Below are 18,212 nucleotides of genomic sequence, written 5' to 3'. Positions count from 1 at the left end.
TCCATCGATTCGGTGATGCCATCCAACCGTCTCATCCTCTGTCATCCCCTTCTCTTCCTGCCTTCAATCTTTCCCAGCATCAGGGACTTTTCTAATGAGTCAGTTCACATCAGGTGGCCAAAGTCTCGCTGCTTCAGCTTCGGCGTCAGTCCTTCCAATGAATATTCAGGACTGATTTCCTTTAGGATTGATTGGTTTGATCTCCTTGCAGTGCAAGGGACTCTCAAAGAGTCTTCTGCAACACCACGGTTAAGAAGCACCAACTCTTCAGTGCTCAGCCTTATTTATGGTCCAACTCTCACATCTGTACTTGACTACTGGGAAAACCATAGCTTTGACTATATGGACCTATGTTGGCAAAGAAAGATTTAGAAAAAATTCAGTGTTGATGTCTTTGGAATTGTGAACAGGAGCGAGTTTTCTAGAGAGTAGTTTGGACGTGGATATGGAGAACCTTAAGGATGTTTACAGCTTTTGGACTCATAATTCCTAAGGAATTTACCTAAGGAATTAATGTCCATGTGTTTATCATAGCATTATTTTTTATTTAGGTTTTTAAAATTCAGGTGTATCTTATATCAATATAGTGCCAGAAACTTAAATAAACAATTTGGTTAATTTTTACATGTGAATACATTACAAAACCCTCTCCCAGATCAAGATACAGAACATTTCCAGCATCCAGACATTTCCTCTCTGGCAATCCATTCCCTCACCAACAGTAACCTCTGTTATCACCTCTGTTGCCAGAGATTTATGCTTTTGTGCTTCACTTAACATTACTTACAATAGCAAAACGCTGAAGCAGTCTAAAAGTAAACACTGAAGAACCAATTACATTATTCTTCTTTGTAATCTTCATATCATGAAATAATATGAGGCCATTAAAAATGTTTTCGGTACAGAATTTCAATTTGGGAAGATTAAAATGTTCTGGAATGGATGGTGGTGATGGTTGCACAACAATGTGAATATACATAATTCCTGTGAACTGTACACTTTAAATGACAGGTTTTATGCACTCTCTCTATATATATATATATTAACATGATTAAAAATGCTTTGGGTACTCTTGGTGAAGTTACATAGAGGAATCTTTGCATTAATTTTGTATCTTTTTGTAAGTTTGGAGTTAGTTCAAAATAAAAAGTTACAAGATGTCCTTCTTTGGAAAATTTTTAATGTTGAGTAAATCTCAGTATAATATATAGTGAAATAAACATTTAGAGCATACAGTGTGCAGAAACCAACACAATATTGTAAAGCAATTATCCTCCAATTAAAAATAAATTTAAAAAAACCATATTCTGTATGTAGCATAACCCTAATTTTTGTGGAGGAGTTGGGACAGGTTACATGTGTGTAACCCGTGAATATACAGTATCTGCATACATTTGAAAGCCTATGGAGACGTCAAGTGATACACCAATATACTGATATCAATTTCATTTTTATGATGATACTCTCTTTTTATCAGAGTTCCTATAATTACCAATATATTCCTTTTAAAATGAGAATAAAGTGAGAAAAATTTTAACTGGAAGAGAAGCTATTAAAAGGGAGAAAAGTAAGATAAAACTTTTCAAAAACTGGCTTAATGACTTTGGAGATTACTTTCTCTAAGGCTTGTTCTCTTTCTTCACCTCTGTCTTCAGTAATATATTTGCCCAGGTCTCTTTTCCCCAGGACTGATTCTAGGTTATGGTCTTTACCTTTTACATTTTTTCCTCCCAAAGTTTTATTTTGAAATAATTGTTGATGTCATTTTTGTGGACCATCTATGCTAATAATGTAATTTTTTTCCCCCAGGTATTGAATTGAAACACCTTTGTTTGGAGTACATGACTCCATGGCTATCAAATCTAGTACGTTTTTGTAAGCACAACGATGATGCCAAGCGACAGAGAGTTACTGCAATTCTTGATAAGCTGATAACAATGACCATAAATGAGAAACAGATGTATCCATCCATTCAAGCAAAAATATGGGGGAGCCTTGGGCAGGTATTGAGTTTGCTCAAATATTTATCTAGTACCTCCTTGGTGCAGATATTTATCTGATACCCACATTGTGCAAAGCACTGCGCTAGGGATATAGTTATAGAAAAGACAGTCCCCTTTTTCAAAAGCATGCCAGACACCTGCCTAATCCCTGACCCACTCCAGAACGACAGGAGTTCGTGCCTCAGAGCCAGAGAAGAGCCAGTTATTCTAGCGCTCTTCTCCACAGCGTTATTACAGCCACCCCACAGACCTTGATGTGCAAAACCCACCGGTGCTGAGGGCCGACTACTATGCCATTTCTTAAGTGAGGGACTTCGATATCTGCAGGGGCTCCTGGAACTAATCTCCACAGACACCAAGGGATGGCTGCATGTAGAATTTAACTGAAAATCTGATATTGTTTCTGATAAGTAGTTCATTATAGTATATTCTAGTGTCCTGTATACCACAGGTGTCAGTAAATGTTTGCTAATGATGTTATTTGGGCCTCCTGCTCTCACAGTTCTAATTTAAGAATGCCAATATTAAAATAGTGTAATGTAATTTCTATCTGACAAGAATTATGCTGCCATTTCTTCAAAGTAATCACTTAAGGAGGCAATACCCTTATTCAGATAATGCTGTGAATCCTCCACATTATTTTAAATGACCTTGGAGCCAGTTTTGTAGCTCTACAAAACATTTCAGTACTTGATGTCATTTCTTATATTTTAAAATAATTGTACTTTGTACTGCTGATACATTATTGTCTTAGAGAATAGAGGTGCTTTAAAAGTGAATGAAAATAATAGATGTAGAGGTTTCAAATTTTTGAATATCAGTCTCTGAAGGAATTGAGTGACTGTTCTCATCCTTTTCTGGATATTTTATGATAAATTTCTGACAAGTCTCTAAATAAAACCTAATGTTTTGGAGACCTCAGGTAAAACAATTTTCATGTTGATTGGACTGCTCCTTGAATTATTTTTAAGTTAAAAATTAAGTTAGTAGAATGGCTAAAACATAAGTTAGTCTTTCCCTCTTCCACTAGATTACAGATCTCCTTGATGTTGTACTAGACAGTTTCATCAAAACCAGTGCAACGGGTGGCTTGGGATCAATAAAGGCTGAGGTGATGGCAGATACCGCTGTAGCTTTGGCTTCTGGAAATGTGAAATTGGTTTCAAGCAAGGTAATCACTTTTCCTTTACCTTCTGGGCTATGGTTTGATATATGTGTTTTTTTGTTTTTAATCAGGAGGTTTTTTGTTTTATAACAATCATTTTAAAAAGAAATTTTTTGTGATAAAACTTTTTAGCTCCCATTTAAAAAAAATTTTTTTTTTTGCTTCTTTACAGGTTATTGGAAGGATGTGCAAAATAATTGACAAGACATGCCTATCTCCAACTCCTACTTTAGAGCAACATCTTATGTGGGATGACATTGCCATTCTGGCTCGCTACATGCTAATGCTGTCCTTCAACAATTCCCTCGACGTGGCCGCTCATCTCCCCTACCTCTTCCACGTTGTTACTTTCTTAGTAGCCACAGGGCCACTCTCCTTGAGAGCTTCCACGCATGGATTGGTCATTAACATCATTCACTCTCTGTGTACTTGTTCACAGCTTCATTTTAGTGGTAAGGTCCAGGAAAGCAGTGTGTGTTTTACCAAGTCCTTTCCCCATTTTATACCACTTGATTAGCCTAGATTACCCATTTATTTAATTACGATGCCTTCACACCAAGCTGCTTATTTAGATCTATAGTAATGACATGAAATACAGTCAAAATAGAAAAAGAATGAATTACTTTCATTCCATCTCAAGCCATAGCTGAGATGTTCTATGCACATTTTTCGTGGAAACTCTAGTAGTTATCACCTAAGCTAAAAACTCAGCACTGGTTGAGTGTTGCTTTCCTAGTACGAATTTGTAGATAGGGAGTTAATTGATGAACATGAAGCTAATGTATCCAGCGGGTTGATTTAGGGAGCACTGTTAGGTAATTTGATATGATATTCAAATTTTATAAATTCATAATAAAATATGTAACACTTATAATTAAAAAAAAAAATTGTATCTTTAAAGTCTTGTTCCTTTTTTCTTTTACAGAAGAGACCAAGCAAGTTTTGAGACTCAGCTTGACAGAGTTCTCATTACCGAAATTTTACCTGCTGTTTGGCATTAGCAAAGTCAAGTCAGCTGCTGTCATTGCCTTCCGTTCCAGCTACCGGGATAGGTCATTCTCTCCTGGCTCCTATGAGAGGGAGACTTTTGCTTTGACATCCTTGGAGACAGTCACAGAGGCTTTGTTGGAGATCATGGAGGTATAGAAGGCAAAATGATAAGAAGCTAAACTCATTGTTTAAAATCCACTGGTACTATATAGAAGAAATACTGTTTTATTCTGTTTTGCACTTAATGCTTAAATAAAAACATTCCCACAGACCGTGTTTAGAATGTTTCTAGAAACATTTATATACATAAATATATTCAGAATATCTTTTTTTTAGGCATGTATGAGAGATATTCCAACGTGCAAGTGGCTGGACCAATGGACAGAACTAGCGCAAAGGTATGTCCCCAATTTAAGTTGCAAAAGTATGTATACTGTTGAAAAGATAGATATTACTGCATAATTGATATTTTAAGTAATTATTTGATGTATTTATATGTATATATATAAACACAAAGGTTTTCATAAGCTCTTTGAATTTTTTAATTGTAGATTTGCATTCCAGTATAACCCATCCCTGCAACCGAGAGCTCTTGTTGTCTTTGGCTGTATTAGCAAACGAGTATCTCATGGGCAGATAAAGCAGATTATCCGTATTCTCAGCAAGGTACTTCCCCCTCTCTTCCCAAATATTTGTGGTTCCCAAGTTGTAAAGTGTATCTTGAATTTTTCTAAGGGACATTTAAATTTGAATTTAATAAAATATCTTATATGTTGTTTGTTGAACCTTTAAAAATGGGTTTTGATTATTTATTATAATTCTCTGAAGTGAAGCCTCTCTAGAGAAGATATCTTTAAAAAATTAAGTATTTCTTTTGGCAGAAGGTACTCTTAATATTTTATTATAAGCATTTAACTAGATGGTAAGATGAGCCTTACCTTCCTAAGGTGGCTCAGTGGTAAAGAATCTACCTGCAATGCAGGAGAGGCGGGTTTGATTCTGGATGGAGAAGATGCCCTGGAGAAGGAAATGGCAACTCACTGCAGTATTCTTGTCTGGGAAATCCCATGGACTGAGGAGCCTAGTGGGCTACAGTCCATGGGGTCACAAAGAGTCAGACATAACTTAGCGACTAAACAACAACAAAGACTAGCCTTATATAAAATTATGTAATTTGTAATTGCTATAACAATGCCTGACTTACTATATTAGAATATAATATAGAAATACTTTTTAAAAAGATTCCAAATGTGCTTACTAGCTACCAAGATCACCACAGCATTGGAAATAATTCTCACACTTATTAAATAAGTGTGAAATAATTCTGAAATTCAGTTTAGGAGTAAATGTTTTGTTTCAATGAAAATAACATAAAGAATTCTGTTTCTCTAAAAGGCTCTTGAGAGTTGCTTAAAAGGACCTGATACTTACAACAGTCAAGTTCTGATAGAAGCTACAGTAATAGCACTAACCAAATTGCAACCACTTCTTAATAAGGTAATTACTGTGTAGAAAATGAGTGCATTTATTTTGGGTGTTAAATGTTATTTTCTTTCAAAAAGTTCAGAAAATAAGATGGATAGAGAAAGTGTAAAGAAAAGGCTATAGTTAAAGTAAAACGTCTTACCTTAAAATTCAGTTGTTTTATTCAGATTAGAGGAGGAATAAGCATGGAGAGTATGTTCTTAAGTGCTTGGGTATTGTCTTATCAGTGCATAAAGGAAAGATGGATATATATTCTTAATTCTTTCATCCAGTTGAGCATCTGCTTTGTGCCAAGTACTGTTTTAGGTGCTAGAGATATAATACTGAACAAAGCCAATAAAATTATCTGCCTTCATGGAACTTTTATTCTGGAATGAGTGTGAAGTTGAGGAGTGGCTAGATAATAAAGTAATTAAAATAAATGATACATTGGCGATCATTATTGTGGAGAAATGTAAAACTGGGGTAAAGCACACCTGATAATCAAAGGAGTTTGGGTGCTCAGTGAAGATAATGTTTAAAGGGAATAAGATAATAGCAGCCACTGTTTTAGGATGGTCTGAGCTCATCTCAGCTTTGTGACCTCAGGCAGGTCATCTGTATTATGTTTCCACATTAATAAATTGACTAAGTAATGGCATAGTATTATCTTCCAACTCTAAAGTTGTATTCTGTGAATTGAGTACAAAGATATGCCAGTTTGAGAGAGATTACAGAGAAATAAAGTCCTGTATGTTCCTGGTACTGAGCTATATGTTCTACAAACATTCTAAAATGGCCAAATTGGGGTTCTTTTGCTATTCCAAAATTGATATTTTTGTGTGCACAGTTAGAAAAAGATGCTGTGCAATGCTAACTGTAAGGTCAAACTGAATGGAATGCGTCTGGCCCAGATGGTTTTTAAAAAGTCTTCCAGCTCTTCTGCCTCCTGTTTCTCACCTTTCCCCAGCAGAGGATAAAAAAATTCAGAAGTGATTATAGCTCCCTTAAGGAGAAACCTATTACAGGGAGAAATTAATCATCCTCGGTGCTTACCCTGGATCTGAACAGAACTTAGGGGTTTAGCTAAGGAATTTCCCAATCCCAGTTAGGATCCGTTGGGATTTGTTAAGGAATTTTAATTGACCATCTGGACCTACGAGCCCAGGTTTTCAGATCTGTATCAACTAATGCAGATGTTAGTTTCTGAAAGCAAAACAAGGGAATGACAAGAGAAAGCAGGGTGAAAATACCCCTTAAAGGACTTTGAATCACATAGTCCAGAAGCTTGCACCAAATACAAGGAATTAGCTCAGAAATTACTCAAACCTATCTCATAGCTTTCTCCAAAAACCATAAATAGACAAAGATTCAACAGTGCAAGCAAAGATCGGATGAATCAATCCAAACTATTATGGAAGATTGGGGTAAAAAAGTTTTAAGCAATATTCTGGCTTGACATTTGAATCATTCTCTAACAACTAAAATGATCCTTTTGCTTAACTCCACCTTTAAAGAAGGCGTAGATGAGGATTTAGCGATTCTTGTCAAAGACAGTCTAGGTTGGTCTGGTTACACACGAAACACTTGTCACACTGGCTGACCAACTTTTCAAAACCATTAAAAAAAAGAGGGGGTATCTATGAAAATTATGAACCTTCAATTGCACCACTTTATTACCCAATGCCAGTAGAAAATTAACTGACCCACAACCAATTTAATTCCCAAAATAGTAGAGAAAGCTTGAAGGAAAAATATCTCTCTTTAGAATTCTTGTCCTGAGGGCAATAACTCCTACTGGGAGAACCTGATTTTCGCTCCCTGTGCCTTGAGACCCAGAGCTTTCTGGATCACTTATCTAGACTGTCTCTTAATTGCTGAAACTGAGAGGGGGAAAGGAAAGAAGCCTTTTAAATTTTCTTATTACAACTTATTTACATTTTGTTTTATATTGTCATATCTGATTCATTCATAGAAAATGAAGGTATATCTCTCATTGTGTCTGCCTGGATATATGTATGCCTCAGTATGTTTCTTCGTCTTTGGATAATATTGCTGAGGTTAATTTGTAAAATGAGCTCTAACCCAACTAGCCTAAAGGAAAATAAGCACTTGCCAATCGAGCAGTTCTAAAAACAAGGGAAATAAACCTAAGTGAATTTCAGGTTCACGTGAATTAAGAAATATTCAGTATTAAGTTGAAAAGTTATGACCAACCTAGATAGTATATTTAAAAGCAGAGACATTACTTTGCCAACCAAGGTCCGTCTAGTCAAGGCTATGGTTTTTCCCGTGGTCGTGTATGGATGTGAGAGTTGGACTGTGAAGAAAGCTGATCGCCGAAGAATTGATGCTTTTGAACTGTGGTGTTGGAGAAGACTCTTGAGAGTCCCTTGGACTGCAAGGAGGTCCAACCAGTCCATTCTGAAGGAGATCAATCCTGGGTGTTCATTGGAAGGACTGATGCTGAAGCTGAAGCTCCAATACTTTGGCCACCTCATGCGACGAATTGACTCACTGGAAAAGAGTCTGATGCTGGGAGGGATTGGGGGTGGGAGGAGATGGGGATGACAGAGAATGAGATAGCTGGATGGCATCACCGACTCGATGGACATGAGTTTGAGTGAACTCCGGGAGTTGGTGATGGACAGGGAGGCCTGGCGTGCTGTGATTCATGGGGTCGCAGAGAGTCAGACACGACTGAGCAACTGAACTGAGTATTAAGTACCTGGTATTAATATTTGTTGATCTAATTAATATAGACATGCTTAAAATATTAAGCATAATATTTTCATTGTGCCTAGGTTTAATATGTTAAATAAAATGTTATATCTGTTACAAATTGGTAAGCACGGAAAGTAATTCAACTGAAGAAACTTAAGGAAAGAAAGTGTAAATGAGATAGGGACTTTTAGATAAACTCTATTAAGGGGCTACCCCAATGGCTCAGCTGTAAAGAAGCGCCTGCCAGTGCAGGAGATACAGGGTTCAATCCCTGGGTAGGGAAAATTCCCTGGAGTAGAAAATGGAGGCCCACTCCAGTATTCTTGCCTGGAAAATACCATGGATAGAGGAGCCTGGTGGGCTACAGTCCATGGGGTCACAGAGAGTCAGACACGACTGAGCTCACACGCATGATTTCTTGTATACCGCAGTGTGTTTTGATAAGATGGTGGTGTTTATCTTACTAACCTGGAGTGCGTCTCCCCTGCCTAGGACTCCCCTCTGCACAAAGCCCTCTTTTGGGTTGCTGTGGCTGTGCTGCAGCTCGATGAGGTCAACTTGTATTCAGCAGGCACTGCACTTCTGGAACAAAACCTGCACACCTTGGACAGTCTCCGGATATTCAACGACAAGGTAAACAAGCTTTCGGTTGGTATGTCTAAATTATGCATGTTAGAGCGTCTCCTTCTTTTTTTGTTGTTATCTTTTAAACTTAGAAGAGATCCACCTTTAAATATGAATTTCTGTGTAACTGGTTGTGAATATAATTCCTTACTAGCTCATAAAAATGGTTTAAACTTTGCATACTTTTTTATATGAAAATAGCAAAAAACAGTACTTGCCCAATATTGGTAAACAGAATAAGGGTAAAAATATTGAGTAATAATAATAGCTACCTTGCTAGGCTCTATGCTGTCTTATGCACTGTACATTCATTAATTGTAATTTCATAGCACAAGGGTAAAGGTTAGCATTGCCCACCCCTACTTCACTTCATGAAGAAATAATCTAAAAATAAGCTTACTTCTATTGAATTATGGTACTTAATGAAAAATAGGTATATTTAGAATCAGATAAGGAGTTTGGAGGCATCTAAAGAAAACTTTTGGATACTTAATTATGCTAGTCTTTTGTTTGCTTCATCCCACTTTAAAACATATTAATACCATCACCACCCCTCTTAACACCTATTAGTCTTGATTGAGATTGGATTTTGGTTTGCAGAGTATAGTAAAAGAAATACAATAGTAAGAAATTATATTCGTTTTGTCTTTGGAGAAAAAAAAGAGAAGCATCTAGGAGAAAAGAGGAATTTTAAGATAGATATGTGTATATAATAAGATTTGCTTAAAGCAAAATTAACAGAGCTTGTGAGAAGAAAGAAACAGACCAGAACATGGTTTTATGTGTGAAGATGCCTGGTCTAAACATTGTTTCTTTTGTCTTCCAAATAGTAGTGTAGTGTAGACCCAGAACAGCTGGGGCTCTGGGAAATAATAGAAACAGAATTTTAGATGTAGAAGTTATCTTGAAGTTTTATCATCCATTTTATAGGACAGAAAAGAACAAAGAAGTCAGGTAGCTTGTTCATGTTTGTACATCTGATTTAGAACTAGAATCTCTCTTTCCTAGTCCCGTTGCTCTTTTCTGGAGTGGTCCTGGGACAGTGGTGGTCAGAGAGATGGCTAGCTATTGGCCTTTTGTGTGAATATAGGATATTTGTAAGTGAAGCGTTTGTCTAGGAATATCTGCCTTGGCATTTTCGTTGCCAAAATAGACCATTAGCAGAAGTTAATATTGACTCCAGTGCCTCAGGATACTAGGAATCTGTTAATAAAGCTTGTTAAAAGTTACCAAAATGAAAGATGAATAAGGTCTGAGGATCTGTTATTTAACCTGATGACTATAGTTGATAATACTGTATTGAAATTTGCTAAGAGAGGAGAACTTAAATGTTCTCCCCCAAAAAGGGGGATGGGATATAAATATGTGAAGTGATAGTTTATTAACTGAATGGGAGAAATGTATATGTGAAAGGATATACATTCATTATTCAAATCATCACATTGTACACTTGAAATACCTTACAGTTTTGTCAGTTATACCTCAGTAAAGCTGAAAATATATATATACATTAAACTTATAGTAAGTTAATACTTTAATATTTATGTAATATTCTGCAACTTGCTTTTTTTTAACAATATGAACATCTTTCTAAAGCATATATATACACACACACACAAAATTTCATATGTGTGTGTGTATAATTCTTCCTCATGACTGCAGGGTATTTTACAGAATGCATAAACCACAACTTATTTAACCATTTGCCCATTAATGAACATTTGATTTGTCTGTTATCTTTTTTTATTATAGAAAATGCTACTCTAAACGTCTCTCTACATTTATTTTATAGCCTAATGTTTTTCTTTCTTTGAGGTAGAAACCTAGACAGACTTGAACATGACCCTAAGTACTTTCAGTTTTTGCTTTAAAATAAAATCTTTGTGTATAAGAGAATCACAGGGCTTCTTTTTTTTAAAATGCAAATTCCTGGGCCTTACCACTTCCCATGATTCTGAGATGGAACCTAGTACTTTCCACCCTTGAACAAGCATCAGCAGTGACTTTAAGGCAGGTATTCCTGAAACCACACTTTAGGAAATATTGTTAAATACCTTAATTTAGAGGTCAAGTTACGTAGCATTTTTGAGTTTCAGTTCTTTGTTTTACCACACTAGAATGTCAAATTCGCCAGGGCTAGTAGTTTTTGTCTGTTTAGTTCACTGATAAATCAATCAATCGATCAGTCTGTAAAATGGAGCTAATATCTGTTACACAGAATTGCTTTAAGGTTTCAGTACAGTAATGTATCTAACACTGTTCTATTCAGCATGCACTCAGTAAATATGAATTCTCTTCATTCTCCTGAATATCCAGCCATAGTACACAAAGTGCCAGCTACAATTCAATGCATGGTCTTATTTAAAATAACAGTATAGGTTTTTAAAAGTCACCAGGATATAAATTGACAGTCACTTATTTTGCATTATAAATCAAAGCTATTGTATCTTCCATCACCTTATTCCCTACATGCTTGACTCTTTTGCACTAATTTATTTGTAGTACCTTAAATGTTCTATGGTATTTTGTAGTCATCTGAAAATAATTTTTCTCAACCTAAAAGGATTATTTACCTTGTCATAGCTGTTGAACGCAAACAAAAACCAATTAAGTGATCCTTCCTGTGTGAACCCCATCAACCATCTCATGATTATTTTTAATAGAGTCCAGAGGAAGTGTTCATGGCAATTCGGAACCCTCTGGAATGGCATTGCAAACAAATGGATCATTTTGTTGGACTCAATTTCAACTCTAACTTTAACTTCGCACTGGTTGGACACCTCTTAAAAGGTAGAGGCCTTGTGTCAAAGTGTTTTTATGAAATAGTATCAAGAAGCCAGAAGTAACTAAAATAATTGATATAATTTGGCTCATATGTCTTACATTAAATGCAAACTGTATGTCTTAGTGAGTTATGTTTTGTTTAGTTTGTATTTTAATAGAGCCTAATTTCCATATCAAATACCAAATTTCCTTTAGAAAGCAAGGGAGTTGATTGTTACACAGTTTCTAAGTACTGAACTTTCTAATAGCTGTTTTATTAGTTAATGATACTTAAGTATCTTTTTGGTTATCAAAATAAGATTACAAATTAATAAATGTTATTTGAGTAACTCATGTTAGAAATTTGAGATTTGACCAAAGATTGTCTTAACTTGTTACTAGTTTACTGTTGTTCAGTCCTGTTATTACATACCCTAGGACCTCGCCCTCTGGTCCCCATTCTCCCACCTCCACAGCTCTGTATTACTTACAGCAGTGATCTCCAGTTATTCCTCAGAGTCAGCTCATTCAGTCGCTCACCTGACTTTACTCCCTACTTCTGACTTCACTGGATGTTAGCTTTGGCTGATTAATCTGGTACAGGCATAGCCCAAAACTGCAGTTATCAGAAATGGCATATAGGGTGAGTCAGAAGCAAAAGCAGTGTAAAGTATGGCCTGGGATAAGTAGCTAGCATGAATTGCTGGGTTTAGATTTGGCCAAAATTAGAGACTCAAGCTAGAACTTGAATCTGCAGTTTTGTATCAATTTAAATGATTGTTAGGCTTGAGGGATCATAGAGGTTCCCCCAGGTTTTTAGCCAGGTACACACACACACACTGGTATGAATGTATGCATTTTATTTCACCACCTTATGAAATCTTTGCAAAAAAATATTGACCATTTTAATCTCTAAAGTGAATAGGGATTGCTCAAAAATACTTACTGTAGGATACCAAGAGATGAATTGCAGCTAGGCTGATAAAGTGCTTGCTTATTCTGTATTTCTAAAGGAATATGATCTATTTCCAGTGTACAAAACCCTGTTTCAAATGGAGTTGCATTAGTGATTAAAAGCTGTCCAAAGATCAAACGTACCCCCTAATCAACCCAATTCTTTGACCTTTGGGAGCATATAGTCCCTATATCATAAGGCTTTTTCCTTTAACTAGAAAAAAAATTCAGTGATAAAACCCTGTTTTCAAAACATATCTTAAGACAAACTACAATAATAGGTTTTTTAAAAAATCCTTGTGCTGTTGTAGGGAATAGAAGATCTGAAACACTTATTATCTTTCCTGATTTTCCTCTCCCTGAGGTAACTTAGTGTTCTAGGGAGCATTATTCTGTTCTGCACATTTTCGGTGCTTAATCCTATATATAATTAACTGTTCACATATGTGTATTTTACCTTCCCCAATGGTTAGTCTCAGAAGGCAGGAGTTACCCCTTATATATTTCTCTTCTTTGCAGAGTTGCTAGTCACGGAATAAGAGTTCAACAAATGCTTACTGAAAGAAAGAATTAACTTATTGTTTTTATTTTTTCTAGGATACAGGCATCCTTCACCTGCCATTGTCGCAAGAACAGTCAGAATTTTGCATACACTACTAACTCTGGTTAATAAACACAGAAATTGTGACAAATTTGAGGTGAATACACAGAGCGTGGCTTACTTGGCAGGTAAAAACACAAAGTAGACAAAATTAATCTTACAGATGGCGCTGGTGGTAAAGAGCCTGCCTGCCAATGCAGGAGATGTAAGAGACAGGGGTTTGGTCTCTGGAGGAGGGCATGGCAACCCACTCCAATATTCTTGTCTGGGAAATCCCATGGACAGAGGAGCCTGGTGAGCTATAGTCCATAGGGTCACAAAGAGTAGGACATGACTGAAGTGATTTAGCATGTACATATATATCTAAGGATCACAAAAAAGGTACAGACACCTATGGGTCCTTCTGCTGATTGCTTGGCAGAGTAAAGAGTTCACAACTCAGTCCCATGGTATTGGTTAAAATTTGGAAAGTTTGCCAAAACTTTTTTCCTTATAAAAGAATTTGCATTAGTACATGAAATGGGTTCTCTTGTCATCTTTGGTTCATGACACTATGTAACTCCCTGTTGTCTGTCATAAAATCTAAATGCCTGAGCCTAGCATCTTGAAGGAGAAGGAAATGGCAACCCACTCCAGTATTCTTGCCTGAGAATCCCGTGGACAGAGGAACCTGGGGCTGCTGTCCATAGGGTCACACAGAGTCGGACACAACTAAAGCAACTTAACATGCATACATGCATTGGAGAAGGAAATGGCAACCCACTCAGGTATTCTTGCCTGGAGAATCCCAGGGACAGAGGAGCCTGGTGGGCTGCCATCTGTGGGGTCGCACAGAGTTGGACACGACTGAAGCGACTTAGCAGCAGCAACAGCATCTTGAGCCCTGAAGCAGCCCTCCTGATTCTGTCCTCTTTCTCTAAATGTCACAGGCTTTTTTTTTATTTCCTTTTGAAATGGATGGGCTATTTTAAGCGTCTACTTGCCATCTACTAGAAGTGCCTTTATGTCTCTTTAATATTCATTCCTGATACCATTTGTTTTGCATAGACTGCCTGCCCCTCCCCTCCTTCCATTATACTGTCCTCGCTTGCTATTGCCCAATTTGTGTTTCTCCTGTCAGCAACACTCAGCACTTACATGTAACACAGTTTTTGAACATAGTCTTTTTTTTTTATTAGAGTATAGTTGATTTACAGTGTTGTATTAGTTTCTGCTGTACAGCAAAGTGAATCACATACATATATATATATATTCACTCTTGATTCTTTTCCCATATAGGTCATTACAGGGTATTGAGTATAAAACATAGTCATTTGATGGAAAGTGCTGATTTCCAGTTTAGCAGACTTCAGTTTGTAGCAACTTTTCTGAGTCATTTGACCTTGAGCAAATCATTTAACATTTCAAAGTATTTTTCTTTACCTAAGAAATGGACATTATAGTCCTGGCCTGCTGACCTTTTATGTTTGTTGAGGTCAAATTACATTAAAGCGCTGGACTATATAGGTACTTTTTAAGTCTCTGTTTAATGTTTACATGAAGCCTTCCAAAACAGATGGTAAATCCTTTAAGATAAACAAATCTGTCCTAAGGGTTTATACCCCTAAACTTCGTACTCTCCAAGACTCTTTACATGCATATTTAACAGCTGTTGTAAAAGCAGAAATCGGAAGTGACGTGGCGATCACAACAAGCCGGGGCTTGGTTTGGGGAGCAGTGAGTCTGGCCGCAGATGGAGAGGCCGTGGACTGTCGGGAGTGGTCGCCAGGCCCTGCGCCGCGACCCGGGCACCCTCGGGTCCTTGTTCCCGGGGCCAGCCCGCCGTGCCGGAGCCGCGCTGGGAGTTTTTTCGGGCGGAGCTGGCCGGTGGCGACAGAGCGAGACTTCCCTCCCTGCCACGGTCTCCCCTCCAGCGGGCTCCTGTCCTGGGACTCCAGGACACCTGTCGGCTATTTTTAATACCCAAATTCAAAGAATACGTAGTATACCGTTCTTCTAAAACCAAGAGGAAATCATGAAGAAGTGTTTTAACTGTTGAAACTCAGTTGAAATCATGGCTACATCAGCAAATCTGGATATTGGAGCGCAGCTGATAGTGGAAGAGTGTCCTAGCAGTTACAGTCTAAGTGGCATGCCAGACATTAAAATAGAACATCAGCTGGACTCAAGTGCAGAAGAAGGATCAGCTCAGGGTGTTGCCATGGGAATGAAATTCATACTGCCTAACTGATTTGATATGAATGTCTGTTCTCGGTTTGTGAAGTCCTTAAATGAAGAGGATAGTAAAAATATTCAAGATCAAGTTAACTCTGACCTGGAGGTGGCATCTGTCCTATTTAAAGCTGAAAGCAATATCCATACATCTTCTCCGGGAATTCAAGTAAGGCATGTCTACACTCCGTCTACAACAAAGCACTTCTCACCCATAAAGCAGTCAACTACTTTAACCAACAAACACAGAGGAAATGAGGTCTCAACCACACCTCTGTTAGCAAATTCTTTATCTGTCCACCAGCTGGCTGCCCAGGGAGAGATGCTCTACCTGGCTACTCGAATCGAACAAGAAAATGTTATCAACCACAGGGACGAAGAAGGATTTACCCCTCTGATGTGGGCTGCAGCACACGGGCAAATAGCTGTGGTAGAGTTTCTACTTCAGAATGGTGCTGACCCCCAGCTGTTAGGGAAAGGTCAAGAAAGCGCACTGTCACTGGCCTGCAGTAAGGGCTACACAGACATTGTCAAAATGCTGCTGGACTGTGGCGTTGACGTCAATGAATATGATTGGAATGGAGGGACACCTTTGCTTTACGCTGTACACGGAAATCATGTGAAATGTGTAAAAATGCTCTTAGAAAATGGAGCCGACCCAACAATTGAAACTGACTCAGGGTATAATTCTATGGACCTCGCTGTAGCCCTGGGCTATAGGAGTGTTCAACAGGTTATTGAGTCCCATTTATTGAAACTGCTTCAGAACATCAAGGAGTAGACAAGTCATCACAAAGTGTTGTCTGCCCTTCGGTTTACTTTTGGCCCTTATAAATGATAGTTTTGTTTACTTATAAATTTTTACCTCAGTTGCAATATTTACTGATTTTTAGTAAGTTTTAATAAGTATTCCTCTAAGTCACTGGTTTATAAAAAAGTTGATTTTTTTTAATAAATGTGTTTTACTGCATATTTAAAATTATAAGTGAGTGTTTTGTGGCATGTAAATTTTTATGGTACAGATGATTATCTGTCTTTGTATCAAGTGCTGTAATTTAACATTTTCGGAAATTATTCCTCCCTGTTCATCTTCACTCTTGTATTAACTCATTGACTTAGGGTTTCCTATAAATCCATAGAAAAAATTTGTTATTATTGAATTTCAAAATGCACAGTGTGATTGTTTACAAAATGATGTTATAAATGAATAAAGTCCATTTTTTCTGTTAAAAAAAAAAACAGCTGTTATTCTCTTTAGGAGCTTGTAAGAAGTATATCCTATATTAAGTCATATTTATGATTTATTAAATTGTTAAATCTTCCTTCTTGTTTCTTTTAGCTTTACTTACAGTGTCTGAGGAAGTTCGAAGTCGCTGTAGCCTAAAACATAGAAAGTCTCTGCTTCTTACTGATATTTCAATGGAAAATGTTCCTATGGATACATATCCCATTCATCATGGTGACCCTAGCTATAGGTAAGTAGGTTTCTCCTCCCATCATTACATAATTTTCATCAGGTTTTGATTTTCCATGCCAATGGAGTCAAGCAGCAGAGTAATCCAGAAGGTAATATAGAACGGAAACTAAAGATAATCAAGGAAGAGTGTAAATCAAAACTCATTTTATAAATGTACAATATTTTATGTGGGTTAGTAGTAAGAAGGGCTTCCCTGGTGTCTTCTTCTTACCTGATAAAGCGGCTGCCTGCATTGAAGCCTGAGTTCAATCCCTGGGTCAGGAAGATCCCCTGGAGAAGGAAATGGCAACCCACTCCAGTACTCTTGCCTGGAAAATTCCATGGATGGAGGAGTCTGGCGGGCTACAGTCCATGGGGCAGCCAAGAGTCGGACATGACTGAGCGACTTCACTTGCTTTCTTTTCTTTCTTAGTAGTGAGAAAGTTCTTCTTACCTGATTGTGCTAATTAGTTAACATTACTTTGTCTCTTTTTAAGCACTAGTCAGTTGAATGATGAAGAGATGATCTTGAAAGTATCAGATTGTAGGAGAAGGCCTAGGAAAACCTAAGGTGAAATATAAGCAGCATTACAAGCTTAATGATAGAAAACTGAGGTATACAGATTTGTAAAAAGATATGCATGCCAACATATTTATGTATTTACTCATATCACACTAAAGTTACTAAAAATTTTTCTATAGTGCAGATTTAGATAAGATAATCAAATTATACTCTCTGTCATGTGTGGCTTTGGGTAGCATGTTTTTCACTAAAACAGAGAAATTCCATAAAATTGGCATCATTTGGAGTTTTTTTATATTTTCAGTTAATGGTACCTTTAAGTGTTAGGTACAGTGTTGAACATAGGAAAATAATCATGTATTTGTAGAGCTTGTATCATTAAATTTATCAACATCCCACTTTTTAATAAAAAGCGCTTGGCATTTTCCAACTGAGATGTTAACAATGTATGCAAAAGCTTTCCAGGCATACTTGGTTTTCAGTAGTCTTACTTTTTGGTCATTCCTATGATTATATTTATTTGAGATAATGCTCTTTTTGTTATGGAAAGTAAAAAGTGAATTTGCCTGGGTTCCCCTTGGTTTTTAAACCAGTGGTACAATTACCTATTTAGACTTGATTTTCTCTTATTAAAAAATGAATGCAGTACAGTTAAGTTGAGCATTTGTTGAGTACCTGCTATGTATAAGATGTCATGGCAAGAAAGTGGATACCTCCTGGGGATAAATTAAGAG

The 18,212-nt window shown here is 37.1% G+C and overlaps 1 protein-coding gene and 1 pseudogene across 9 annotated transcripts in view; both read left to right on the top strand.

Annotated features, from left to right (window-relative positions):
- NF1 (neurofibromin 1) overlaps window positions 1-18,212 on the top strand; it is a 252,176-nt gene that overhangs the window by 209,351 nt on the left and 24,613 nt on the right. For all 9 annotated transcript variants that reach the window (XM_088828700.1, XM_055401461.2, XM_088828696.1 and 6 more), the window contains 11 exons: window positions 1,810-2,003; window positions 3,034-3,174; window positions 3,341-3,620; window positions 4,094-4,308; window positions 4,495-4,556; window positions 4,710-4,824; window positions 5,554-5,655; window positions 8,839-8,979; window positions 11,634-11,760; window positions 13,285-13,416; window positions 16,839-16,974. In XM_088828700.1, coding sequence (XP_088684826.1) covers window positions 1,810-2,003; window positions 3,034-3,174; window positions 3,341-3,620; window positions 4,094-4,308; window positions 4,495-4,556; window positions 4,710-4,824; window positions 5,554-5,655; window positions 8,839-8,979; window positions 11,634-11,760; window positions 13,285-13,416; window positions 16,839-16,974 — 1,645 coding nt within the window. The remainder of the gene's footprint in view (window positions 1-1,809; window positions 2,004-3,033; window positions 3,175-3,340; window positions 3,621-4,093; window positions 4,309-4,494; window positions 4,557-4,709; window positions 4,825-5,553; window positions 5,656-8,838; window positions 8,980-11,633; window positions 11,761-13,284; window positions 13,417-16,838; window positions 16,975-18,212) is intronic.
- On the top strand, window positions 15,327-16,688 carry LOC129540504 (ankyrin repeat family A protein 2 pseudogene; annotated as a pseudogene).

The sequence above is a fragment of the Moschus berezovskii genome, chromosome 20 (assembly GCF_049115385.1).
Source record: "Moschus berezovskii isolate FMDL1 chromosome 20, NW_MosBer_1.0, whole genome shotgun sequence".
NCBI lineage: Eukaryota > Metazoa > Chordata > Mammalia > Artiodactyla > Moschidae > Moschus > Moschus berezovskii.
The sequence above is the reverse complement of the archived record's forward strand: the minus strand, read 5'-3'. Positions and strand labels throughout refer to the sequence as shown.